The sequence below is a fragment of the Lissotriton vulgaris genome, chromosome 8, assembly GCF_964263255.1.
Source record: "Lissotriton vulgaris chromosome 8, aLisVul1.2, whole genome shotgun sequence".
NCBI lineage: Eukaryota > Metazoa > Chordata > Amphibia > Caudata > Salamandridae > Lissotriton > Lissotriton vulgaris.
In genome coordinates, this window is record NC_141696.1 from 429,881,872 (window position 1) to 429,909,261 (window position 27,390).

A 27,390-nucleotide genomic window follows, 5' to 3' on the forward strand; every position below is an offset into this window, starting at 1 on the left:
AGCGCAAAACATTTTTGCGCTAAAAAAGTGCCTTTTTATAAGCACATTTGTATCAAAGGGCGTTCCATGAGTGGTACTAGGTGTTCCAGCACAACTATCCATGGCTTTTGATGCACAGCCCTATCCACTAAAATTGTAGGACTGGGCTTGGGCTAAAAAAATAACCATTCCTTGTGGCAGGTGCAAAGTTAAAGAATGTTTTTATTTCTGCTAACATTTCACACATTGGATGTGTGCTGTGCTGTACAGTGCAGCACGCGTGCTAACTAAAATATTTTACATTTTGTCTACGCATAGGATTTTGTACTGGAAGAGTATACTCCCAGTACAAACGCTATGCTCGATATCACGCACTCACCTTTGCACTATGGTGCTCTGCTCTTTCCCTTCTACCTCAATGCCGCGCTGCAAATTTGGTTGCTGTACCGCGTTGAGCTTTAATTGAGTAAATCTGCCCTGTAAACCCTGTAGGGAAAGCCCAGATATTACTGAACACAATTTCTTTGACGGAGCACCTGAAAGCAATGGCAAAGTTTTGTTACAAATCAGACCCTGCAACGATAAGAGGTTCCAAGAATCCACAGAGAACAGACCCCTACGGTTGGATGATCTTATTGGTCAGTGAAAGTATCCGCCTCCCAGAAGACAGCTCTGCCATTCAAAAGCAATTTTGTGTACATTTACTATTTCGACATATGAAGAAGACCCATTTCTTTGAAAAAAGTATTTCTTTTTATTTCCAAATACAAACATGATTACTCTTTTTTAACAGGTTGGAAGATCTGCACAGCAAATATTTACACCTTTCCCTTTTTTTAAATGGAAATTTCATCGGTAATAAAACATGTTAAATGCCCGATAGATAAATAAACATTTGTACATTTCAAGGCACTAAAAACTCGTATAAATGGTGGTCACAGAAGAAGCAGCAACATTGTTGCTCCTGGATGCCTCACTACCTCAGCATTTACAACTTCTGAATATATGATACTATCGGGGTGTCCTTCAAACCTGTAGCACCCGGCCCAGAAAAAAAGCCTGAAAATGTCCACTGAATATCTCTTTGATCCAGCATACCAAATATGCCACCTTGGCTGGGCCCTTAGTTCCTTTTAAATAAAAGATGGTGAGGGTGCCTCGTGAGTTGCTGAAGCCTGCTGGAATGGTATCATGGACTTAACAGTTGATGGGATCACACAGCGGCTTGAGAAGATACATGGGAGGAAGTCTTGCCATTACTGATGGATCATTAGTGCATCAAAAGCTGCTACAGTAAATAACTCTGCCACAAACTGCAAAGTCAAAGCTTCTCCCTCGCTTTTCCAACAGGAGTCCATCCCAGTATTTCCACAGAATCACCTCCATTTGAAAAGGCTGTGGTGGCATTTCTGCTAGATCAAACCCCAGCACAAGTAATATATCTTCTGTAGTTGAATGGTTTCTCTGGAGACATGGGGTAAGCATGTCAAAGAATCTGTATAAAATCTCAATGCCAGTATGCTGCTGGGGCCGTATCATTCAGAGCTGCGCCCCTGGTGTTGTGGCTTTAAGGTGCATTGGCTAAAACCTATAACTCGGAAATAAATGCTCCTAATACATGAACTTTAGGCAGCACAAGTTGAAAGCTGAGCGAGGCAATCACCAATCACCGTTTCTGACCTGTGCTGCCTGCACTTCGTGCATTGATTCGAAGAAATTCCTATATATATATATATATATATATATATATATATATATATATATATACACACACACACACATACATATTAACTTTAGGCACCGCAAGCGCATAAAAAGAGGCGCTCAGCTCTGAGCTAGCGCATCTCTTCATGATACGGCTCCAGGTCCATGGGTCAATTATACTGTGTTGGACATAGCAAACTTGATTCACTCCTTGCTTAGGAGCTTTGCAGATCAATCTCACAGCTTCCAAGCAAGGTTGCAGCCCAAACATGGAAGAAACTGAAGGCCATAATACATTAGCTATGGCAGGTAAACCTCCAGCTCGTGCATCAAGATGGCTGAAGATACAGAGCTGAAAATTTGCATAATCCACTTTAAAGCTTTAACAAGTTACAGCTAAAAGAGTGGAAATGGAAATGAAAAGGGTTGTGCCATGGCCTAGCGCACTTTCCAGTCAAGCCAGACATAGACAAATGAACAGCCCTTGCTGGTGCTTGGGCTCCAACATAATATTAAAGGATTCGGGAAAGACGCTGGAGACATTTAAAAGTTGGCACTTTGTAAGGAGAGAGCGCCCAATGTGAAATTCAAGCTTTGTGAACTAAAAATGAAATATTAATGGAATGTGTCAACAAACAATCTCAGATTTAACATTAAAACACAGAAACATTTTGAAAGTCTGCAAGAACCTATCAGATCAGTCGCTGCTCATAGTGAAAAGTCTGCAAGACTTAAACAAAAATGATTTATGCTTCATAGATTCAGTCACAGACCCATCCAAGACCTAATACAGACTGGCAGACCTTGTTTTTTAACAAATATATTGACACGTGGACATCAAGTATAAACAGCAAACAGCAGGAACAAAATACTAAAAAAAGAAACTTAATTTAAATGTAGGCTTTGAGATAAGCCCAATTGCAAGTAACTTATTTTATATTACTCTTCAAGGACATGTTTAACTAATTCTTCCATTCTAGCGAGAGGGAAGCAGAATTCATGAGATAAACTGTTAATTATATCCCCAAAAATGGGAAATCTCTTTGCAAACAATATCACCCATAAATAGAATTGTTTTCCACAAATGAAAAATCTACCATTGAAACAAAAGAAAACCTGTACAATGTTTTATGCGCAAAATGGATGCCATTGTTTCATTTGCATTATAGTTTTGTTCAGCACATCTTTGAATACACATTTTAATGAAACCAATTCTCAAAGTATATCCTAAACAATAAATACAACAATTACAATTCAGTCTTAAATTCAGAACTAAAATATTAACTTAATTTTAATTGCATATAGTAGTCAAATAATTAATAAACTGTGCTTTTCAGAAGTAGCTCTTTTCTTGGAAAACGACTGCGTTTTGGCGGCAGAGCAGACCAGCTGCATGCGATTCTTTTGTTTCTGCTAGAGATGGTCACTCGAAGTCATCCTCGTATTCGTACTCTTCCAAACCTGCGTGCGAAAGATGAGGGTTTTCAAAGAAAGGTCTTTTATCTGGAGCCACCGTTTGGTCATCAGTCATCTGATTGGCTAGAGAATTCAGTTCAATATCGCAACTGAAAAACAAAAAGCAAAAAAGGGTGGATATTAAAATATTAACACTAATAAGGCAGGATTGATCGTCTACTGGCTTGTGAATATTTAACAATAACAACGTTTCCCCAAAAATCTACCACTTCCCAATTTCTAGAATTACCAAACAGCAGCAGAAAACCAGGAACGTTTCAGTACGAGTTAAAAGTAAAGTATAGAAAACAAAGCAGACATTCATAAACAGATCTACGTCTTTTTTTTATTTCCAGAAATTTTTATTAAAATATAGATACGCATATCAGCAGATACAGACAAAAAAAAACAAAAAAACAAAAAAACAGATCTACGTTGAGAAGACCGAATCAAGATCGACAAATTACCTGATATTGCTACACAATAAAAGATGGTGCCAAAAAAAAGACTAGAGTTAGACACATTCTACATGTATTGGAGAGCTCATAGATCAGTAAGAAAAGCCTTTGTACTCGGTCCTGAGTTTGCACTAACCCCACAATAAACCCACAACAAATCCCAAAAGGTCTCCACAGTGTTGTCTGCTTGACTTATTATCATTATTATAATGTTTAGAGTTTTATAAAGCGCGTACTAGACCTGAGACATCGGGTATCAGAGCGCTTTACATGAGCACCAGTTTCGTTACAGAAGCACACATTCAATAGTTCTTGCAGACATAGCATTGCAGCGCGCATGCGATGCTCGCTCTGCGAGGCATATTGTGTTAGGGTATGTTTTAGAAGTGGGGTGAAAGCCCCGCCCCTATTTTTCATTGGCTACCGTCATCGTCTATGGTAAACACTGGCCTCCGATTGAAAATGAGGCTTTTTATGACCTGTCTCCTTTTCAGACGGTCCATCAGGACTGGATCGTTTACTTGCGGTGTTACACCCATGGTCTCAATAAGTCTGAACGCACTCTTTTATTTTTATTTTCAGCGGGGTCCGCTTCAGCCGCGCTTGTTTATTTATTTAATTATTTTGCCAAACGGGCCAAATAAAACCACAGGAGTCAAACCGTAATGTGTCATCAGTACAATTGGCGAACTGATAATTATCCCATGAAATAAATATGTATTGCAAAAAAGCCTTCCAACAATTAATTTTGTCAGTGTAGCCGATGACAATTTGGTGTTTAGTTCTTTAAATATTATGGGATCAACGCTGATTCAATAATAGAAGTGTTACAGCAAACAAATGATGGACTGAATGCTGACAATGCAAACATTCTCCCCCAATCAAAAGATTTGGGTAAAATCCATTGTTCTTTTGCCCAGTATGCCACTCCAGTTTGGACCCAGCCATATGCAAATCAGTCTTGACCCTGTGCCTCATGGGAACAGGGCAGACCAAACTGCCAGGTCAGGTCCTCCCTCGACCGGAAACAAGCATCCTGGGACCGGTTTCTGGGTATGTCACCCTTCTTCAGCCAGGCTAGCTTGAATCCAATTTTAGAAAACAAAACACTACAAACATTTGACCCATATTAAAGCCAAGTGAGTATTTGTTGTATTTTACCCACTTTGCCGTGAAGCTGGGCCTGCAGCATAGACCCCCAGCTAGCCCTGGACACCCCTACCTCGGGCTAGCACAGCTCGAAAGGGCAGCGGCCGAGCTACCAGGCATTTTCTACTCATCAGACTTGGTTATTGCAGCTCAAACCATGTTCTCAAACCGTGCCCTTTGCGAACTTCTGATGGAAAATGTGACTGCTTCCAGTTCAATAACTTCAGACTTTTATGCTCCACTCCCTGAGAGTCTCTTAATGTCAGCCCATCAGCTCTCGGAGATTCCCGCATTGCTTCCTCTTCCCAAGGGGCTCTTGTTCAACAGTGATATAATAACAGGAACAGCAAAGAGCTGCCATCGCCAGGACAGCGATTCCCGCGTGACTCCTCTGAAGGGCGGGCTGCGCAGCACTTAATTTCCCTAGTGCATAGAACATGATCCGTAGCAAGCGGAGTGCACTCGATACGGGTGCACCGCCCGCCCGTCTAATGCACGCGATATACTCTGCTACGTGTGCGGTGGCGCTACGCGACATCACTAGGTGCTCGCGGTGGTAGTGGTGGGGGGGGGGGGTCGCAGCTGCAACAACATTCTATTGGCAAAACTTAAATAAAGCACTCTGTGGAAAGAAAGCTATGATGGGCGAGATTCAATTATTCGTTTGTTACTTCTATTGACCGAGGGGCCCTATTTCATTGTGACATCCCCTCTATGCCCATCTTTAGTTATGCCACACATCACTGACTTTCTTCAGTTTAACGGATGGTTGCACCAAGCTATTATGAAAGAAAGATGGCAGTTTGAAGAGAAGACAGGTACTTAAGAGTGCCAGCAATACAACAGAGCGGGATATATCCCATCTGTAATAAATCCGTCTTCTCAGGCTTTGCTCGAACATTTTTTCACAAAACCATTCTAGGCATTGGCCCAGAACCTAGGCACAACATTCTGGCCCCAAACTATGACGAGTAAAGTGCCTTGCTGTACCCTGCCATTGCTAAACATTAATAACAGCCTGCTTTATTTATGAATTGGAAGTAAACAGCCAACTCTAACTCGCAATATAAGAATCATCATACACCGACAAGCTGTGCTGATATTGTCTATTTTAAGGTGTTCTTTCCGTAGCTGGCTTTCTGCTCCTCTCCCGTATTCTGGGGCTGCGATTGAGATGTGTGGCGGGCAGAAGGGTTCAATAACAGCCAGGTGAGGATATGAGCCCAAGCATTTGGGACACCATGGGTCTCAGTGTCTGGCTGCAGAAGGAGCAGGCAGTGAGAGCTGACTAGTGCCAGGATAATCTGTGGAGGTATCAATTTCACCTGGTAAAACCATCACTTTGTCCACTGAACTTGAGTGGGGCGCTGCGAGGGGGAGGGACTGTAACCCCCACCATATATCACCAGCACGGGCATTCCTTGTTTCAAAACTTGTAAATGCCACATGAGTTTTTAAGAGGAGGTTGTGCTGCTTGTAGGGGGTAATGCCAAATGATATTGATGGAACTCACGTTAAATAGGAGGTCCTGATTTTAAAACCATAACAATTATGTTTGTGGAGGCTTGCCTGTCAATTCAGCAAGCCTTTCAAGGTGACAACAGTTAGAGTAGAGCTCCACGTCCTTATGTCCCAAGTAGACAGTGTCATCTCTCCCCCACATACCCACTTCCCCTTTCATCTCTCACAATCCCATAATCCACTCTCAACTCGATATACCACTGCCGCCTCTCATCCCTCCCTCACACTACCTGTCTGCTCTCTATACTGCCTACTCACACATGCTACCTTCCTCTACTTCCTCACGCTGTGCACTAGTCCACCGCTTGCCTCCCCCATCTAGGTGCCCCTTGCACTTGTCCCTCTATCTTTCTCTCTCTCGTACTCTTTTTCACCCATCTCTCTCACTCGCTCATGCGCTATTCCCACCTCTATGATGTGGTTAACTTCAGGTCTTCAAGCAAAGTTTCTATCCCGTAACTTTTCAAAGTTTCTGTCCCTCAATCCCACGCTCTCCTACCCTTCTTAGGGTGGTTTCTGTGAGCGCAGAGCCTTTATCTATATGCGCCTATGGCCTGCTCTCCCCTTCTTTCTTTCTCTCACAGTAGTTCAATAACCGCTTCCCACACAAATCACCTATCCCTCTCATTCTTCCCTTCGGTCTATGCTCTGCAGCTCTCACCACTATTCATTCACCATGCCACATATTTCCACTACACAACACAATTTCACAACTAACAATTGCAATACAACCCACATAATTCCACTCCACACTACATACATCCACTACACTCCAAAACAAAACACAGGTAAAATATATTATAATTTACAACGCCAAAGGCTCCAACTCTCACAAATGTGAGACCTATTGCATTGCAAATGCTTGTTTTTGTTAGGCACACAACGCTGCTGAATTAACAATTTGACACAGAACCTTCTCATTATAGCAAAAACAAATATTTGTAGTCTAAATTCTTTATTAAATTTCAGCAGGTGAAACCTGCTGGACTTTTACCCAGGAAAAGTGTATGGTATTTACTGTCCCATGCATATGTTGGTGTGGCAAGTACAGAAACCTGCATGTTGTTTCCCAAAAACCCTTAAAGCCATTTTTTTGCACCTGATAAATAACGTAAACCCAGAGTATTGTTATTTATTGAATGCTTTAAATAGCACTTTCATTAAGACTACCTCGGAATCAGGGGCTTAATAGTTAAATCGTTACATAGATTAACTTATTAACCACCCAATTTTTTTATTATTCTACTATTAAGAGAGAAGCACCTTATTCAGGTCAAGGCCACCTTGTTGCACTTACAAATGCTTTTAGATCAGTGTACCCTGCTTCCACGTGGCATGTTTTTAGCTGGTGCTGTTCAATTGAGGAACTCGAAGGATATGTTATGATGAACTGTAGATTTGATTTATGTATATAATTGTACATTTTAAATAAAATTATTGGTTTATTCATTATTTTTATTGAGGCTGTATTTTATTGTTATGAAATTGTTTTTATCTTTTTTGGTTTAATCTAAAACCAAATACAGAAAGTTAATTGATTAAACTTAACCACAGGAAGACTATTCATGTGTTCTGCTGTCTAAATTACTGCTTTGCAACCAAGTAAACAGATGCACTATCAAACACAGTGTGATTCTTTGGGTGCCTGAAATTTTATGTATGCAAAATTAATTGTAAAGCATGTTGTTTCTCAATTGGATAATACAGACCAAACTGTTATATGCAGAAGCATTTGGGGAGCTTACTGTTGCAATAAAAATGTTGTCTGTAAAACACATAGGCCCTCATTATGATGTATGGCTGACTGCCACCGACAGTCAGTCGGTGGCGGTCTGCTTGACATCCAGGGCAGCAGTCCAGCAGTCCACCCCACTGGATTACGATACCGGTGGTCGGAGCGCAGTGGTTGGGGGGGGGGGGGGGGGGGGGGGGGGGGGGGGGGGAAAGGCCGCCGCCTCAGAAAGGCTCAAGAAGCCCGTTGGGGAGGCGGTCGGACTGTAATCCCTACAATGGAGGCGGTGCCTGTGCAGGCACTGCCGTAGGGATTACGATGTCCCTTTCCCTCAGCCTTTACATGGCGGCCCTACTGCCACGAAAGGCAGATGGAAACAGACTTTGTGGGCCAAAATTAGGGCCTCAACCCTGTGGGCCACTGCTAAGAGGCCAGGGGGGTACATGTGGTGCCCCCCAAACATCCATGCACCACATGGTGCCTGGCACACGGTGCATGGATGTGCACAAAGTGCTCAAGAACACTGCAGCTTGTGCTGGGGCCCTTTTCCAGGGCTGCAGCACAATCCGCAGTGTTATTGAGCACATTCCGACCGCCGTTATGGTGGGCCTATCGTAAACCGTGGGAGGGACATCAGACTCCTTGCAGGCGATCCCATTCCTGCGGCGATGCCGGTGGGTCATCCGACCGACCGCCATCGTAATAAGACTGTTAATTTCTCCTTGAGCCACGTCTGTACTATAATACTCACTAATAGGTGTAAATCTACATTTCAAAAAACAAAAGCTGAAAAGAATACAAATAAAATATTAAACACTTTTGACATAATTAATGTGTGCGCAGGTACCAAGCATGCAAACCATGTGGCAACAGGAACCCACTTATTTGCCGGAGAATTTAATTTCAACGGAAACAGAAGTAAAGAGGATTTCAATAAAAGAATAAGGAAGGCTCAAAATAGAAGTATCACAGCAAGTAACGTGCTACATTTCCTGTGGAGAATACATTTTTTTTTTTTACAGAAAATTTTCATTCACAGGCGAGGTCAGGTAGTTTCTTTCCGTACACTGCCATTGCTCATGGTTAATTAAGTTAATGATAAATAAACAAGAAGAATCCTACTACCAGTGTGAAAAGAAGGGGAGCACTCAGTGTTGTGTAAAATACCCCTCACACACCAACAGGCCCCTTGGTGTCATGCTTCATCATCGGGGTCTTCGCACCCCGCTAGAGGGATGCGGCACGCTGCGACCTACGACTACGCGGGAGCGTTGACAGATTTAGACTATGTGTGGTGTGTGTTGAGTGTGAGTGATAAGAGGATTAAATGTGAGTGGGAAATGTGGTGAGAAAATTAAAAAGTACCTGGCTAGTGGGAAAAATGAAAAAAACTTTATTTCGTACCCCTAGCTGGTGCTATTAAAAAGGTGTGCAAAGAAAAGACGAGGTTTGTTTGTCTTAATTAGGGACAGAACCTCTGGTGTGAGACGCACACCTTTTTAATAGCACCAGCTAGGGGTACGAAATAAAGTTTTTTTCATTTTTCCCACTAGCCAGGTACTTTTTAATTTTCTCACCACATTTCCCACTCACATTTAATCCTCTTATCACTCACACTCAACACACACCACACATAGTCTAAATCTGTCAACGCTCCCGCGTAGTCGTAGGTCGCAGCGTGCCGCATCCCTCTAGCGGGGTGCGAAGACCCCGATGATGAAGCATGACACCAAGGGGCCTGTTGGTGTGTGAGGGGTATTTTACACAACACTGAGTGCTCCCCTTCTTTTCACACTGGTAGTAGGATTCTTCTTGTTTATTTATCAGTGCCCGTGGAGTAGGAATCCTACTTTGTACTCTACCTCCCTTCTTTGTTAAAAATAATTAAGTTAATGGCCCATTCTCCTTTTACCCTTTCATGTGGCCATTTCTCCCGTTTTCGATGCATCATATCTGTCAGAATAGCTACTACCTTTTTCATGGCGTAGATGTGCCAAACCTTTGATCACAGAAATCCATTGGGAAGTTGGATGGTGTGTGTTTGGGGAAAATCCTGATCCCAAAATATGTGTAGCATTCTTTTTCCTGACAGTAGTAAGTGGGATATGGATTTGCCTAACATAGTGTGTAGTGTATATTCTATCTTCACCCTGGTGGCCTAAGTGTCTAACTGTAAGATCCAGTGGCAGGTCTACCCATTGATTAGACTTAGTGGAGCTGCACTGTATAGCAGTACCCTAAGGCATGTGCACACAATTATTAACATTGGGCACCCTCCAGCATGAATCTGAACACTGAAATATGGCCTTGAGCTTGACCAGGTTTAATTACCAAAAGGGTCAGAACTTTATAGGTGTTTTCTTTGTACTGGGTACATAATCAAGATCATAGCGTCCAACACTTCATCCAGCAGGCTTCGCTCTTGGTCTTCTTCTCTTTTTAGCATTTAATTAAGTGTACTTTGTGTTGGAATTGTGTTGTGCACTGTGTAGAGGTGTGACAATCCTCTGGGTGAGGAAGCCTGTAACAAGAATGTTTCTAGTTGGGTTAGGTCTCCGTCCCATACGTGTGCTTCTCACCAGTTCCAGACCAATGCAAAGCCTGTGATCATAACTTAAATCGATTTCTTTGAGTGTTTGATAAATTTCTTTGGAACTGATTTGGATTTTCCCACTGAAGGAGTCAGAGTCTATGTGGGCAGAAAGGACAGATACGTCAATATTAGCCTAGCCTGGATTATAGGTTATGGGGTGAGGAAGATGGATACATAGCTTCTCTTGCTTATAACTTGATCACTTCAGTACGCGAGAAGGGTTTCTATGGCACATAATAATTTATCAGCCTTGGGCCTATGGCTTGGAGGAAGCTACAGAAAAATGATGTAGAGAGAGCGAATGGCTGGCTTCTTCGAGGGCAAATCTGGGAATCCCAATCAACCCTATGAAGGTTTTTTAAAGAGCCGCTTTTGCTCCACTGGGTGCTTTGTTTTTCCAGGTTAAACTTAATAAGCAGGGTTGAATATCTTTTAGCATCTATTTGGGGAACTTGAGTGGGAGTATTGGTGCTATATGTAGGAGGTGTGGGAGTAAATTCATTATACTAAAAAAGTCTAGTGGGCCAGATCTTTGAAGGGTACCCCTAAAAAGGTTGGGATGTTGCTTGTGTGTAGAGCACAGGAACTGATGGGAAATTTTGATTCCAAAACATTGTATTACGACTTTTATATATTCATACCTCACAAGATGAGGGTGTGATTCCTGATTTTGCTGCCCCACTCCAATATACAGTGATTTGACGCAACATATCAAAACCAATAACCCAGAATATCTCTAACTCTTCAACCACAGCCACAATGGAGATCGCTGGTCTGTCAGGGAACATAACTGGCAGATTACCCCACTTAATATGTTTCACTTTGTTCAACCCATATTTATAGCCGAATTCATGTTAGGTTTTTGAACCAGTGGTTCTAGAGCGAGGGCAAAGATCAGGAGCGACAGCAGACAACCTCTGTGAAGTGGAAATGTTGTGAGCGTTTGCCATTAATTTTAATTCAGGCAGTATTTTCTCCAAAATAGGCTGCTATAAAGGAGGCCATATTTGAACCTATAAAGGTCTAGGCCAGAACCTTGAAAGTAAAGTGCTAGTCCACCTAACTGAAAGCTTTCTCCACATCAAGTGAGAAAAGGACCATTGGGGCTTCAGTCGATGAGTGTATGAAGTTGTTGCCAATTTCCTACTATAGCCAGGTTGCCGTCCTCACAAAAATCCAGATTGATATGGGGAGATCAATATCAGCCAAATCTGATGTCATTTTGAACCCAAGAATCTAGTGAATAATTTATTATCATTATTATGAAGTTCTAAGGGGCGGTGGGAGCAACACAATTTAGCATCTGCTCAGGTTTTAGCAAAACCATGATTGATTCCATCAAAGTACCTGTGGTTCTCTTACATGATTAAAGGGGTTAGCTAGCGGGTCGGCCAGGGTAACCGCACATGCTTTGTAGACGATTACCGAGAAGCCATCAGGTCCTGGGAATTAGTTATGAAGAATCTCTTGGATTGCTAACTTTATCTCTAATTAAATACTTTCTATTAATCTCTAATTCTTGAAGTGATTCAAGATGTATTTCTGGGGCACTACAATGTGCCAGATAATAATCTTGCCAATTTGAATCTAATGCTTGACGTTAGTGTAAGATGGAATAAAAATCATGAAATGCTCGCAGTTTATCTTGTGTCAAGTTCAGCTTGCCTCACCTCGTCATCGTGGAGTGTTTGTGTATAATTATGTGCTTGACTATTTTTCAATTTGTAAGCTAGAATTTGCTCTGCGTTTCCCTTTTCATAGTACTTTTGGCCAATACTGAGCATTTCCTAACAGTATTGCTTATGGGTAATTGTTGTAATTCCATTTGTTTTGTTCAGTTGCTCTGAAAGTTTTAGGTTGGCTGTTCGCTTTATACTGTTGCTCGAGTGCGAACATCTGGGTTTTATAGTTCTTGTTTGCCATTTCGTTTCTGAAACGCTGAGGTATGAGATAATAGCTCTCTTCTCAAAACCACTTTTGCTGCATCTCATACTGTTCTGAATGGGAGTCTGTGTCGTTTTCTTCTAGGTAATGATGTAATGCTCCTCTATCACATTACTCAGTGTTATATCCCTAGAGAACACTACTTTAAGACTCTGTGTTTCAGAACTTGGAGTTAGGGGACAAGAAGCCTGAGGGACATGGTTACCAATGAGTGACCTGACAACACACTTAGGCCAGTTGAGAAGTTCAAAGTTGTGTAAAACACCTGCCTATTCACTAGGAAAAAATAGATCCTAGAATGAGTAGTAAAATGCGTAATCCCTCTCATTTACTTGCTAAAAACACCAGACATCTAATAGGCCCATAGCTTCCATCCCTCTCGCTAGCTTTTCTAGCTGTGAGGCCCAAACCCTGAAGCAGACTGGTCGATGATTTCGGTATGCCTCCACTGAAATACCCTCCTATTATTAGGTGACCTTGCATTTAACTCTCCATTTTAGGGGAATAAGTTGGTTAAAAAAAAATACCTCCTATCTTCATTGGGCCCATATATGGAGATGAGGGTGAATTCCAAGTTGTGTACTTTGACTCTTATTCCTACCACCTTCCATTCTAAACTAGTCCCTGCTTCCAATTTGTAAGTAAGATCTTTTCTGAACAGAATCCCTACCTAATTAGTTTTAGTTGTAGCGTTGGACTGAAACGTGAATGGATATCAACAGTATCTAAGCCTTCAGACGTCTTGGTGTCATGCGTGTGATTACAGTAATAAGGCAATGGTAAATTGTTTATCACTGAACCATTTTAGAACTGCTTTTCTTTAGACCGGTGTGTTCCGTCTCTGAGTGTAGAGGGAAACTATTTGTAAATCAATCACCATGAGCTGCAGGATGTGGACAATGGGGTTCATACATTAATTAAAATGAGATTGCTCCCTGAACTAAGAACGGGCCCGCACATAGTTTCAACTCCAGACCCACACATTTCGAAAGGGCTTAAGTATTTTGTAACTGCCCCTCTTTTGCAATGATGTTCCAACATCCGTTTAGACCTGCAATGCACTTCAAAAACTGGGCAGCATCCAGATCTCCACACTAGAAAGATCTTCAGCTGGGACCCCTGGAGCAGCCAGGGGGAGGACATCTTGATACCTGGTTCCTTTAGGGCAGGAAGGCCCAACTGGTGACATTCAGCCATCAACTGTCATTTTAGCTGGCTGTTATTCCAATCCCAAACAAAAGTGGATGATTCCTGCCTTCTGTAATGAAGAAGCTTGTCAAGTCAGACAGGCTGATTTGAAGTTATGTCATTAAATCCTTTGTATTTTGCTAAAGTCATGAACACATTATCCTGGAATAGAGCGGTCTTGTCGCCCTGACATCGGTTTACGTCCATTGTCCATGCCCCAGCTATTTTCCTTTCTTTCAGCTTGAAGAAGTGTAGTTTCAAGGGCGTGTTTGGCAGCAGCAATTGTTGGAATATGCGGTAAGCCAAGAAAACCCTATACTTTCTGGTGAGATCTAGCTTCATTTTCTAGTCTTCAGATATGATTTGACTTAATATGCCAAGTCAGTATTGGGGACTTCAGGATCCATTTCACAAGATGCTAATGTTTCTTCAAGTTCAGTTTTCACCATCTTCCACTTTGTCAAACAGGATAGTGTGCTGAGTTTCCAACGCTGTCACTCTTTCAGCCAGTACATCTTGTACACAAGCTTGTTGCACAGCAAAAGTCTCAAACTGGTCAGATCTAGTTTCTGCTTTTTTTGTGTGCTGCAGTCGAGCTTACAGATGGCTATTGCCAGATCCTGAGGGAGAGTAGTTCTGTCCTGAACTGCCACATTAATAGTTGAAAGACCCTCCTGTGGCTGGCACTTTGGCTGCTCCTGGGTCCAATAGTGTCTCTAGATCTTGAGTATCCAACATATTTCTGCCCTTGGTTGTCTCTTTTGGGTTGCGCCTCTCGATATGCAGCATTTCCTATGTTAAGTTTTTTTTTACTTGTTTGTTTTTTAGGACTGCCATATTTGACATTAGCCTAATATTATTTATTTACTCAATGCCAGTTTCTTTCTAACTTCAAGCATGTGATGAGCTTTATAAATGTAAAGGTAATCAAAAGTCTTCAATTAGGCAACGTCACTGAAACACTTTATCATATGGCCCCTTTTGGGAATGCAAGTATTTTATCCTCTCTTCTTCCATGCAACTCTGGCAGTTCACCATCACAATAATCCTTTGGGAAGTGAAATACTAGGTCTGTGTACTATAGGCAGTTGCTCTATCAGTAAAGTTGCATATGTGTTAAGCCTTTTTTTAAATATCTTTTTTATTGGCATTTAGTATTATTTCAAGAATACATTCCACATATTTATACCTCTTTATGCATGGGAACCGTATGAACCATTCTCATATTTTGGTGTGGTATTCAATACAATATGCATGAATGTTGGCTAACAATTTATGTTATCCATTTTCCACTCTTGATCATAACCAGTTGCTCTTAATTTCTGACACTGTCGAAATTCCTCATCTGCACAATAACAGAGGTGTTAAGCCTTTTGTGGTTGAAAACTGCTTAGTCATGGGCATTTACTTTATACATCAGATTTACCTGCCTTATTTGCTCGAACGCACACGAGTTTCATTTAGAGGCTGTGGCTCCATAGAAGCATGCCTCATCTACTCGATGCCCCTTGAGTTTCATTGGTAGGCTGCGGCTGCATAGGAGCTTGGTACAATACACCTCGAACGGGGCTCTGCCAACGGAACCCCACCAAGAGGAAGGAGCATTTCGGTCCTTGGGGTGTGATCGCACCCATCTTTGTTCATGAATGCCTTCTTGGGCCCTCGGCTCGCAGTTTCTGCTCCAACATCCTAATTAGCGACATCGGCAGGGACCCCTTCCTTCGGGTCTGCTGTTGGCACAGGTGGCGCAGATGGAAATCGGTCCTGTAGCAGTAGGCTCTTTGGGGCAGCCCTGCGCTCTCTATTTCAAACAGCTGCTTCTGGGCAGCTTTTCATTGAGATCAGTAATTGCATGAAAACAGGCTTCCCTCTTGTATGCTTTACTCTTGCTGGCATCTACTCAGCGTCTTAATAGGTGCAAAGGTATTGCCTCAATTTTAGAATGACATCTGAATGTATCACTAAGATGATGACCTAGTGGTACCTGTTTAGGCAACTACTGGTCTTCCATGGAAGCTCAATAATCTGACATAGGAACATATTGTGACCTATTAATACTTTAAAAACACAACTCATGTTGCTTGGGGATAAAACAAATAGCCACATTTACCTGGTCTTTGGACACAAATCAGATATTGGTGGGCAATCAATATAAACACTTGGGTGTTCTCTTCTGTAGCAACCTTAGCTGGAAATCAAACTGGGAGGTTACATCTAAATCGCATTCTACAAACCATGAATGCAAAGCTTCAGTCATCTGGAAGGAGAACTATTGGTTGAACCACAAATAAAGTTGTTTAAGCAGAAAAGTGTTCCAATGGAAACCAGTAGTAGCACGGATTGAATCCTCAATCATGTACCACATTTTTAAAGATTGGAAGGGCATTGTCTTAAGGCTGTTTTATTTCTTCAAATGTAGGCCATCTTTCATGGCATTAGATTTGAACTTGGTCTTAGAAAGCTTATGGCAGACTTTGAGGGTCGGGATAAAAATGACAATGTAGGCCAATGAATTTAAAAAAAACTTTAATTGCGTCAATATATGCTAAGGTTACTTAAAAAAGATTCTGATCGGGCCAATTTGAAAACAAAAAGGGATATAATAAAAGAGTGTGCAGACGTTTGCCCCACTTGGTGTTTGCATGAATAGATTGGTAAAAATAAATATTTGAAGTGGATCCGATCAAATAAGATGCATCCTAATTACTTTGTGAATGTCTAAATAGGTTTATAGATAGAAGTTTTTGTAATTTAATATCGATGGGAAGATAATGAAAGGACACCAAAGGCATCTAAAACTTCCCACCGGGGTATGACAAAAAGTTAAAAGAAGCTTAGCCCCCCTTGGGGCCTGCCAGGTAATGGCGCAAGTAGCACTCTGCTCCCGGAAGCTTCTCAAACCAATAGACAGGGTCAAGCTTGAGTGGTCTGCACACAAATTATAGACTCTGGGATGGGGCGTGCGTGGAGCTCCTTCCCAGATACCTTTTAGCTCCCAGGGGTCCCATCTCCCTGGGAGCAATAAATGAATGAGTGCTGCTGCACTCTTACAATATATGTCCTCAGGGGCCCCATCTCTCCAGAGACCAAGAAGGACATCAGCAGGGTGCTCCTGCGATGATCGCAGGCGGGAAGAGTGCTTTGGTCCTGCTACCACCCGCAATCAGCGAGGGTGGGAGCAGGGAAAGATGCTAGCTCCTGGGTGGTGTGCTTGCGGGAAACTGGCTGGGGTCACTAGGGCTTGGAAGCTGCCCCAACAAAAATTAATGCAGTGGGTGCCCCAGGTGGGAACTTAGCACCCATTATTTAATTTTTGTTTTCAAACAAATAAAGCAGTTTTCCCCAGCTGTTGCTAAATCAAAGAGGCTCCAATCTGCTACGGCTTGGAGCCCCCACAAGACCATGAGAGTGCTATTTAAAATGTGTGCATTATGCTTGTGGTATCTCAGAAGGCAGGTCCAATCCAAACATGTTCCTAAATGGAATGGATCTTCCATGACTGGGAGAGTCACCACAGGAGCCCCTTTAAAGTTTTTTTAAAAGTCACGCTAAGTCTCATAAGGAGTTCAGTTAGTGACTCCAGGAGCGTTTTGAATGAATGAAAGAAATGGAACTTATAAAGAGCACTGCTCATGTCCCGGTGCTGAGCTGTCAGTCGCCAATGCTGTGCAGTGAGATCACCTAGTCTTGTTGGAAAAGCCAAGTCTTCAACCTTTTCTTAAACAAGGCGGTAGCCGCTACAGAGCGTATCTCCGGTGGGAGTTTATTCCACACCACTGGTCCAGGGTAAGAGAAGGTTCTTTCACCTATTCTGATGCAACTGATTTTAGGGATCCCTGCTAGAAAGCAGTGGGCTGACCGCAAGTTTCTGGAAGGGGCAAAGAAACTAATTCTGGCCCTAGGACAGCTGCACCTGAATGGTGCAGTGCTCTATGGACAAGGACTAACATTTTGAAGAGAATTCTCTTCTTTAATGGATGCCCGTGTAGAGCATGCATACGGGTAGATACGTGTTCTTGGGTGCAGGAAAGTAAAATGCGGGCTGCCCTATTTTTGACCACTTGAAAGTTGTCGAGTCGATAGTTTGAAAGTCCCATATATAAGGCATTGCCGTAGTCCGGCCTTGATGTATGAGTGCCGGCGGCATGACCACCTTTCTTGCAGACAGGGAGAGAAAGTGTAAACATGTTTTTAGTGTTAGCAGAGGCGCCCAAAAAACGTTCCGATCATCATCATCTGTGGCTGAAAAGATAGAAAATTGTCAAATTTAATACCCAAGTTTTAAACTGTTCCTTGCTGGGGGTGGGGCGTCTTGAGGTCACAGAGTCTGCCAATCTGGAGGATCGGGGCTGAAGAACAGTATTTTGTTTTCATTTCATTTCAGTTTTAATTTAATTTCAGGCACACCTAGAGCTCAGATGCTGTAGGATGCGGGGTCCCTTCATGGTGTGTTCTAAGGCTATGTTTGCAGCCTGTTGAAAGTAAAAGAAAGACTTCTGCTCATATTTTATTAAAACTTTAATGCTTTATTGAAAATGGAAAAAGTGACACTGATGCTTTATGTTTCGTAATGAAGGTCATGGGAATGCTTTATTGATTATCACTAGGTTAAGAGTAAATCATTGAATGTTCTAATGAATATCATTGTAATGTGGTACATCCTTAGGAGTTTTAATGGTTTTGCATTGGTCTGCTGTGATATGCTTCTGCTTTATAGACTGTTGTGACACCCTACCAAAGCCAGTAGGACTGCCTGTTGATAACCACACCCTCTTATATTGGGTCCTGTATACACGGAGTGGGGGGACATCATGGTGTTAGGGTCAAGGGCTCCCTATGGATGTGGAAAGTGTTACCATAGGTAATTAGACCTGCTTACTTATCAACTACGTCATTTAACTTGACGTAATATGGGAGGTCATAAGCAGTGCATGATGGGGTGCAAGTTACAGTTCGTTCACTAAAGTATAACTGGCAAATGTCAATGTTTGTTCTGTTTCAAACATTGGTGCTTATCTCATTTCAATTGCTAACTACAATGCTACATTAACCCTTGTTTTTTCAGTAAAAAATAATCATATATATCATATATCATATATATATATACTTTTTATGAATATTGCCATTCACGGATTCTTCAGCCTCTAAACCTCTCCAGGTGCCAAAATGGATTTGGAACATTTTTCTGCAAAGTCCCTGCATGGCAGTATGTGGTGTGTGAGGGTCCGCATTGACTCTGCTCCTCTCTGGAAGTGACAGCTAGAGTTGCATATAAGCTCCACACCAGTGTGCTGATGTCAGTTCCTTTACGCATCTTCGTATGCCACTTCGGCGCTAGCTACAATTTTTTTTCTCATCAGTTTTTCCCCTTAAACTACAAGGTTTTATCCTCGAAGGGATGGTTGCAAACAAATGGCTGTGACTGATCCCTGTAGGAGTTTTCCTGGAGTCTGGATTAAGGCCCTGAATCTCGTCATGCAGGAAGAGTGTTCTGATGAACGAGAGGAGACCCCCAAAGTCAAGCTGTAAGAAGCCGGACACTGCGGGAAGTCAAGCGTGTCGAGTTGCCTGCTACAAGTTGAGGACATGGACTCGTTCCCACAGTCGATGCCAGTCCAAGTGCAGGTCATCAATGCAATCCAAGGCTTTGGGTAAGTCAAAGTCAAAAAAGAATCAAAAGTAGACCAAGTGAGCCTCTTGCCATCCATGCCACTCTCAATCTGAGAAGTCGTGAGAATGCCAATGTTCCCCCAGCCACTGACTGAGGAGCAGATTGCAGCTGGTTTTGATGCACTCCGAAGTCTTCCTAAGTCAGCGACAACACAACAGATTGATGCATTCAAGGAGGCTATGCTCCACATTTTTGGCACTCTATCTCCCTCTGGCACGCCTTTGGGCCCCGGGGATCTTCGGTGGCCTCCAGTCAGGGTACCGTCAGCTGGTTTGCACTCGGCACAGTCTGTGCCACCCAAACTCACTTGTGGTTCAGCTGTGGCTGATCGTTAGACGGGACCAAGCCGGAACACGCCGCAATTGAAAGGCGCACCGGGAGCGCAACAAATCAACTGCTGATCCCCCCCCCCGCCACACATCACAGGAAAACCAGTTCCAAACAACTTCGAACGAATGGAATAAACAACACACATTAGTGGTCCCGCTTCGCTGACGTTGGTGAATCTAAGAACCCCTTTCTATCTCACATTTAGAGAGTCTATGGTCGACCTTCTCATGTAACGGCGACACACTGAAACCATAAGAAAACTGAACAACCACTTAATTACAGTGATTTGTGTCGTTAAACGTGATTCTATGGTTTCCTTACATAAAGTGTATATAAATTGTATATAAATATCTGTCTGTTATCTAGAACGCTAGTTGGATGAATGTGTTTCGAGTGTGTATGGTAGAGTTTTCTAGTGCGAATATGAGGATGAATGAGAAAAGAATTAATATCATTCAGTAAATGTCTGTCTTTGTGATGTGTTTTGATATGTTTTTTCGAAATAATTAATATGTTAAAAAATCAAATGAAAAAGTAAAGTTGAAATAAAATGCAAAATCAAAAAGATTGATTCTAATAATCAAACTCCTCTCACATAGTGCTTTATTCGTGTGTGTAGAATGAAATAACAATTCTAGAATTTAATTTACCAGCATTGGCATCTTTTTTGTGATATAACTATAGGCAGGGTTTGGCCTTGCTGCTTGGGAGCCCATACCCAGTGGTGATTAGTAGTGGCTGCGGAGCAGGCTCCACAACCCTTCCCCGTTTCCAGTACATCGATGCCAGCCCATACGGCACCGCCAAAGAACGCTGACGGACATGCTCTGTCCTCATTCTGGCACGGTTCAGACTCACCTGGACTCTGACAAAACAGTATCCTTGTTGAGGAGCAGTCCTCCAGTGCTTCAGCAACTTTCAGTTTGGACTAGGAAATGAGCGAACTAGCTTTTGGGAGTGATGTTGATTAATGTGCCCCTTAATATGATGATGACAATTTGTATATAAACCTACAAGAGGCCAGTGGGCTAGACGCTTCTCCTGACATGGGGTTGGTCTCACTCCCTGACCCTTCCATGGAGGAATCTGCTTCGTTCACCATGGTAATTAGACGGGCGTCAAAAGATTTGGATCTACAGTTACCTTTCAGGGAGGTAAAAGCCAATGTCCTCACAGAGGTGATACGGATCAGACAATCCTTCTTGAAACCCTTATTGCTGTTAAATGAAGCCCTGACCATCTCCCTCATGGGTAATTTTGGCCAACCCCTGTTAAGCTACTACTAAACAGACAGGTGGCATGTCGTCACAGACCCACCTGCTTTTCTAATGAAGATCCTACTCCCGAGAGCTTGGTAGCATAGACTGCCACCAACAGGGCTAACCCCAATTCTTTTCAGACTACTCCCCCAGAAAGAGTCAAAAAGGATTTAGGCATTTGGGAAGAGGATGTTTTCTTTGCTAGTCTTGCCCTTTGAACAGTCATCTCAGCTGTTGGCCAACGAGGTACTCCCTTGCCTTAAGGGACTCAGGGCCCGATGTAGGTAGGGCGTTACCGATCGGTAACGGCCGAAAATACCGATTTTTGGCCCTTACCGATCGGTAAACAGCCATCGAGATGTAGGGAACAAAAAACATAAAGAATCGGAGTGAAAACCGAATCGGAATGAGTACCGAATGGGAAAGAATCCGATACGTACATACCGAAAATCGGATATGTAACGAATCGGAAAAACACCGAATCGGATGCAAACACCGAATCGGTCCATGTACCGAATCGGTAGTGCCACCGAATCGGAAAATCACCGATTCGGTCCATGTACCGATTCGTTAGTGACACCGAATCGGAAAATCACCGATTCGGTCCATGTACCGAATCGTTAGTGACACCGAATCGTTAGTGACACCGAATCGGAAAATCACCGATTCGGTCCATGTACCGAATCGTTAGTGACACCGAATCGGAAAATCACCGATTCGGTCCATGTACCGAATCGTTAGTGACACCGAATCGGAAAATCACCGATTCGGTCCATGTACCGAATCGGTAGATAGACAGATTCGGACATGAGCCGAATCGGAAAACATGCCGAATCGTATGAATCGCCGATAGGGAAATTCCCCGATTCCGACAGATGGGGAGATGTAGGGAGGCACAGAAACACCGAAATCGGCTCAAAATCGGTAGAATTCACTCGGTATTAACCATGGATTGCAATCAGGTGGTAACCAACTCCAACCCATATAAACAGGCCCAAAATGCATTGCAACTTGCAGGATGGCAGCTTTCTATGTCATTGCGAGGCGGCTACAGCAGGAAGGACAGAGGGAATGGCTAAGAAATGAACAGGTCTACAGACAGAGGATAACCCTGTTCATGCTCACAGAGGCAGAGATACTACAGAGATACAGGCTGGACTCTGACACCATACTTGAGCTCATCAGGGATCTCAAGCCATTCTTGGACCACCACACCCCAAGGGCACACGCCATCCCTGCGCACATCCAGGTGCTATGCAGCCTACACCTGCTAGCGTCTGGCAGCTATCAAAGTGGTGTAGCAGCAGCAGGAGGGGTGAGCCAGAGCAGCCTGTCAAGGTTCTTCCACACATTCCTTGACGCCATGATACACAGGATGGACCAATACATCTCTTTCCCTGCAACCCACGCAGAACTGCTACAAACCAAAGCTGACTTCTACCAGATGGCACAATTTCCCCAAATCATCGGTTGCATAGATGGCACGCACATTCCGATTTGCCCACCAGCGGACACCGAATACATATACCGCAATCGCAAGTCTACACACACCATCAACGTGCAGGTGATCTGCAATGCAAAGTGCACCATCACAGACCTGGTCGCAAAATTTCCAGGGAGTACCCATGACTCCTATATTTTCCAACAGAGCGGCATCTATGCACGGCTGATGGCTGGCGAATTTGGTGAAGGATACCTCCTAGGTGAGACACATCATCAGACCCCCATAACACATAGTAGCTAGGTGGAATACATGTATGCATGTGTGTAATGTGACCCCTTTCTCTTCCAGGCGACAGTGCATATGCCCTCCGCTCATTCATACTCACCCCCTACCTCAACCCCTCCACACCCAGCCAAAGGAGGTATAACCGGGCCCACATACGCACAAGGAATGTTGTCGAACGGACCTTTGGCATCTGGAAAAGTAGATTCAGATGCCTGCACAAGAGTGGAGGTGCAAGGCAGTATACCCCCATCACCTGCTGCAAGATCATAGCTGTATGTGCAATGTTACACAACCTTGCGGTGAAGAAGGGCACTGAGGTGGAGTTGTCTGACTACGAGGACCATGACGACGACGAAGCTGTGCCACTGACACAGCCAGCTGGGGTGTGTACGCCAAGTGATGGCAGATACAGACGTGAGAAGATTACTGAGAACTATTTCTGAGTGAGTACAGATGCAAAGACAGCAAAATGTTGGTTGGAAAAAACAAATTTTAATACTGTTGCAACACAGTTACAGCACTGATGTGCAACAAAAAATGGTGTATAGGAAATAAACAAAAGTCCAAGGTTCAGGTTGCCTCACCCGCCCTTGCAAGGCTATTTCTTTGCCCGCTTGCCAGACCCACTGGGGTGTCCCTCAGCCCCCTCTGAATGCCCAGCAGCATCAGCGGAGCGCCTGGTGCTCCTACGTGGCTCAGACGCAGCGCTGGCCGGGCTGCTGCGGCTGCTGCTGTCCCCAGCATCACCCAGGTCCAGGGCAGGATTGGAGGCGGTGTTCGAAATAATCATGGCCTCCATAGCAGTGGTGATCCGGGCCATCCCCCTTGTGAGCTCTGCCGTATGCTGACTCAGGCTAGATTCCTGGTTCGCGCTGCGATGGCACAGTTGTGCCGTCGCCGCAGCAAGGCGGCCCATGGCGCGGTTCAGCACCCGGGCATCCCGCCTGCGCACCAGCTCATGCTCCTCCTGTCTGCTAGATGATTGGGTTATGGCAGTGGTTAGCCTGCCTAACCCTGCTGCCACCTCCTTGTTCGATTCCAAGAAGGCCTGGAATCCCTTGACCAACTCTCCCATCTGCAGGTTGTGCTGCAGGAGCTGGCGTTGGCAGGCCATCGTGGATCTTGCCTGTTGCCTCTGAATCTTCACCATCTGTCCCTCGAGGCCCAGGAATACACTGCCCTCCCGTGCTGGTGCAGCAGTGGTGGTGATGGTACGGCGCCGGGCACTGCTGCTTCCGGCCCGCTGAGTGGGCTGGGGTGCCACTGGTGGGGGTGTGGAGCTGGCCGGTCCCTGAGCCCCTGCTCCCAGGACAGGTTGTACAGGTGGCAAGGCCATGGTTGTGGCAGGAGCTGGTGTAGGCGGAATGGTGTCCCTTGTAGGGGAGTTCTCTGGGGAGAACTGCAAGGGGGGTGTGCTGGCCATTTGTGGGGAGTGCAGTGCATCGAAGTCTATCACCAGGTCTCCCTCCATACCTAGCCCTAGGGTGTTTCCGTCCTCCTCCTCCTCCTGGCCAGCCTGGCTGGTGCTCGGCCCTGCGACTGCAGTGTCAGTCGGTGCTGCTCCCTCTGATGTCAATGTTGTTCCGCCTGATGGGGCCCCTAGGTACAAAGAAGCATTTGTAAACTGAGTGCCGATGTATTACAGTCAGTACAATTAAAGCATTCCACATGTCCTTGCATCTCCTTACACTGTGTCACACTGTTTCCTGTCTTGTCCTGTGATTCTGCACTGCCATATTTAGCTAACTTCTGCTGACTACATGTACCATGATGCTTGTCTCTTGTATGTTGGTGACAGTACTGTGCTGGGGTTTGCCTATGCATTGTGTCTAATGGGGAGGTGTCTGGTAGGGTGTGTCATGATGCGCATGCTTCTTACCTGTAGCTGTAGCTCTCGCAGAGCTGTCCAGGGTCCCGATTCCACTGACACTCTCCCTCTCAATGGTGCTGGAGACCAGTTCCTCCAGCTCGGTGAGGGGTGGCGCCGGGTTCCTGCCTCCTCCAGTGCCTCCAGCCTGCCTCTGTATCTCAGCCATCTTCCTTTTTGTGAGGCTGCGGATGTCATAGAATCTCTTCTTGAGTTCTTCTACGGACCTGGGGGTGACACCCGCAGCATTCACCTTCTGGGCGATTTCGGCCCAGATCCTCCTCTTGGTGCTGTCTGGCACATTGAGGGACAGCTTTCCAAACAGCTGGCGGTGCACCCTCACCACCTCCTCGACCAGCACCTGAAGCTCGGTGGTGGTGAACTTCGGCTTCCTCTTCTGGGAGGACTTCTGGCTTTCGCACTGCTCTGCCATGTTCTTCAGTTCAGTTGACAACCTCCTACTCCCACTGCTGCAAACTGTGAGTGTTGAGCTCAGGCTGGCTCTCCAGAAACTTCTTAATTAGCTGCACCTGCCAGGGTTGCCACTCCCTGTTTGGGTGGGGGAGGGGGAGCCACCTCATTGGCTGAATCGGCTTTTGCCGAATCGGCTTTTACCGAATCGGATATTACCGATTCGGTAAAATCTCGGTAAAAGCCGATTCGGTTTCTTCAATGCATTCCTATGGGCTTTTTCGCCATGGGTGTGTTTTCATGGCTACGAATCTATGATTGCCGATTCGGATTTTACCGATTCGGCTTTTACCGAATCGGTGTTCGCCGAATCGGGACTATCCGATTCGGTGTTAGCCGAATCGGTAATTTCCGAATCGTTGTTAGCCGATTCGGTACTTCCCGATTCGGTCCGTGCCGATTCGGAACGTAACGATTCTCATTACCGATGCCGACCGAATCGGTATTCATTCGCTTTTTTTTCCCTACATCTCGTTTTCCGATTTCAGAATACCGATTCGGCCCGCCTCGGTATTTTGAATTCGGAAAATCGCGTTTACCTACATCGGGCCCTCAGTCACTTAAATCTTACTAGGTCTCCCAGGATAATTCTGAGCCAATTTGGCACAGACCATTCAAGACGACCATGATGTTGCAGGGAAGGCACATCTCCCAGTCCCCAGCCCCTCTGGCAACAGCCTCCAAGCTGCTTTCGCTTGGCCTTACCAGCACACAACCATCCAATGGAAGGCAGGATCAGTTATTCTCTCCATGGGTAGCAAACCATTACATCCAATATGGGTGGTTAGTGTCCCGCAGATAGTCCAACTGGGTTATTCCCTGCCATTTCTTTCCGCCCGCTGTATCTTCAATGCTCCTCAGAATGGCTTTCGGAGGACCATTTAGCTGCAGAAAGTACAGAGTCTTTTGGACAAAAGAGACATAGAGAGAGGGTCCCAGTCTTGGAGATCGGAAACGGGTGGTACTCTCTATATTTCCTTGTGCTGAAGAAAGGGGAAGGCCTCAGCCTTATTTTAGACCTTCTTCCCTTTAACCTCTCCCTTCAGAAGGACAAATTCAAGATGCTCACACTGGCTCAGGTTCTATTTGCCCTGGATCCAGGAATCTGGATGGTGGCTCTGGACCTGCAGGATGCCAATTTACATATCCTCGTCCTGTAGCCATACAGGAACTAACAGTGGTTCTAGGTGGGCCTAAATCATTTTCAATTTTGCTGTTCTTCCTTTCAAACTGAACAGTGGCCCTTGGGTGTTCACAAAGGTGATGGCAGTGGTTGCTGACCAGCTCAGGGACTGGCTTTTGAATGCTGGCTTGCCACTTTCAGTCATGGACCACCTCCACACATCGCTGAGTTCACAATCAATCTGCCGAAGTCACATCCCGCTTCTTCGCAGAAGCCCTCATTCATCAAAGCTATCTTGAATACGGTTCGTATTCAGGCCTTCACTCCGGATCAATGAGTCCTGGATATTAGACTATGATGACAATGTTGCAGGCTTGGTCCTGGGTCTCATTGAGGATGGATTTAAAGCTTCAAGCCTTCTGGCTTCCGGCATCCTGCTAGTCCATCTTGCCAGATGCCACATGACAGCTCTGCCGTAGGATCAAAAGTCATGTTGGGTCCAGGCCAGGAAAGCATGTCATATTACGTCCGGGTTTTGAAGGAGACTGCAAAAGAGCTTCCAGTGGTAGTTGCTCAGCTGCAAATGGATCACCTGCAGACCCCTATCCCTACCCCACTCAGAGCGCAGACAGAGTCCAGAAAGAAACTGACATCAACTAAATGGGTAGAGCCTATGTGCAGCTCAAGCCATCACTTCCGGGGAGAAGCGGAGTCGACACAGAGCTGCACAATCCCACCTAATGACACACATGCACAATCCCACCTAAAGACACACATGGGCTATGCTGAAAAAACCTCCGATTCCAGTCTTGCACCTGGGAATATTCTAAAAGTGAGGAATCCTCAATTAGGTAGAGTGTCAACCAGAAAGCGAATTACCTTGCTCATCATGCTAAATAAATAAGTGACATTGTAGTTAGGCGTTGATATGAGAAAAGAACTAAGGTTTAAAAACTGAAAATAGACAAAAATTAATCTGTTCTATTTCATTTGATGACATCACTGATAACATCATGCAATCGTCGTGACAGGGTCCAACAGGGTTTGTGAACTTACATTAATTCAACAAGCTACACCTGTGCCCAATTTTCTATCACCAATCAAATTATAATGAACATAACCTTGGACCACACACTGGACACAAAGTACATCTGTCAAGTCACCCACACTTGATTGGAGTTTACTCTCTTCTTACTGGTATTTACCTATTCTTACTG

General features: G+C 44.4%; 1 protein-coding gene across 1 annotated transcript in view; it reads right to left on the minus strand.

Moving 5' to 3' along the window:
• Positions 1-709: 709 nt before the first annotated feature.
• PPP2R3B (protein phosphatase 2 regulatory subunit B''beta) overlaps positions 710-27,390 on the minus strand; it is a 392,957-nt gene continuing 366,276 nt past the window's right edge. The window contains exon 13 of the mRNA XM_086934207.1: positions 710-3,248. Coding sequence (XP_086790333.1) covers positions 3,107-3,248 — 142 coding nt within the window. The 3' untranslated portion in view covers positions 710-3,106. The remainder of the gene's footprint in view (positions 3,249-27,390) is intronic.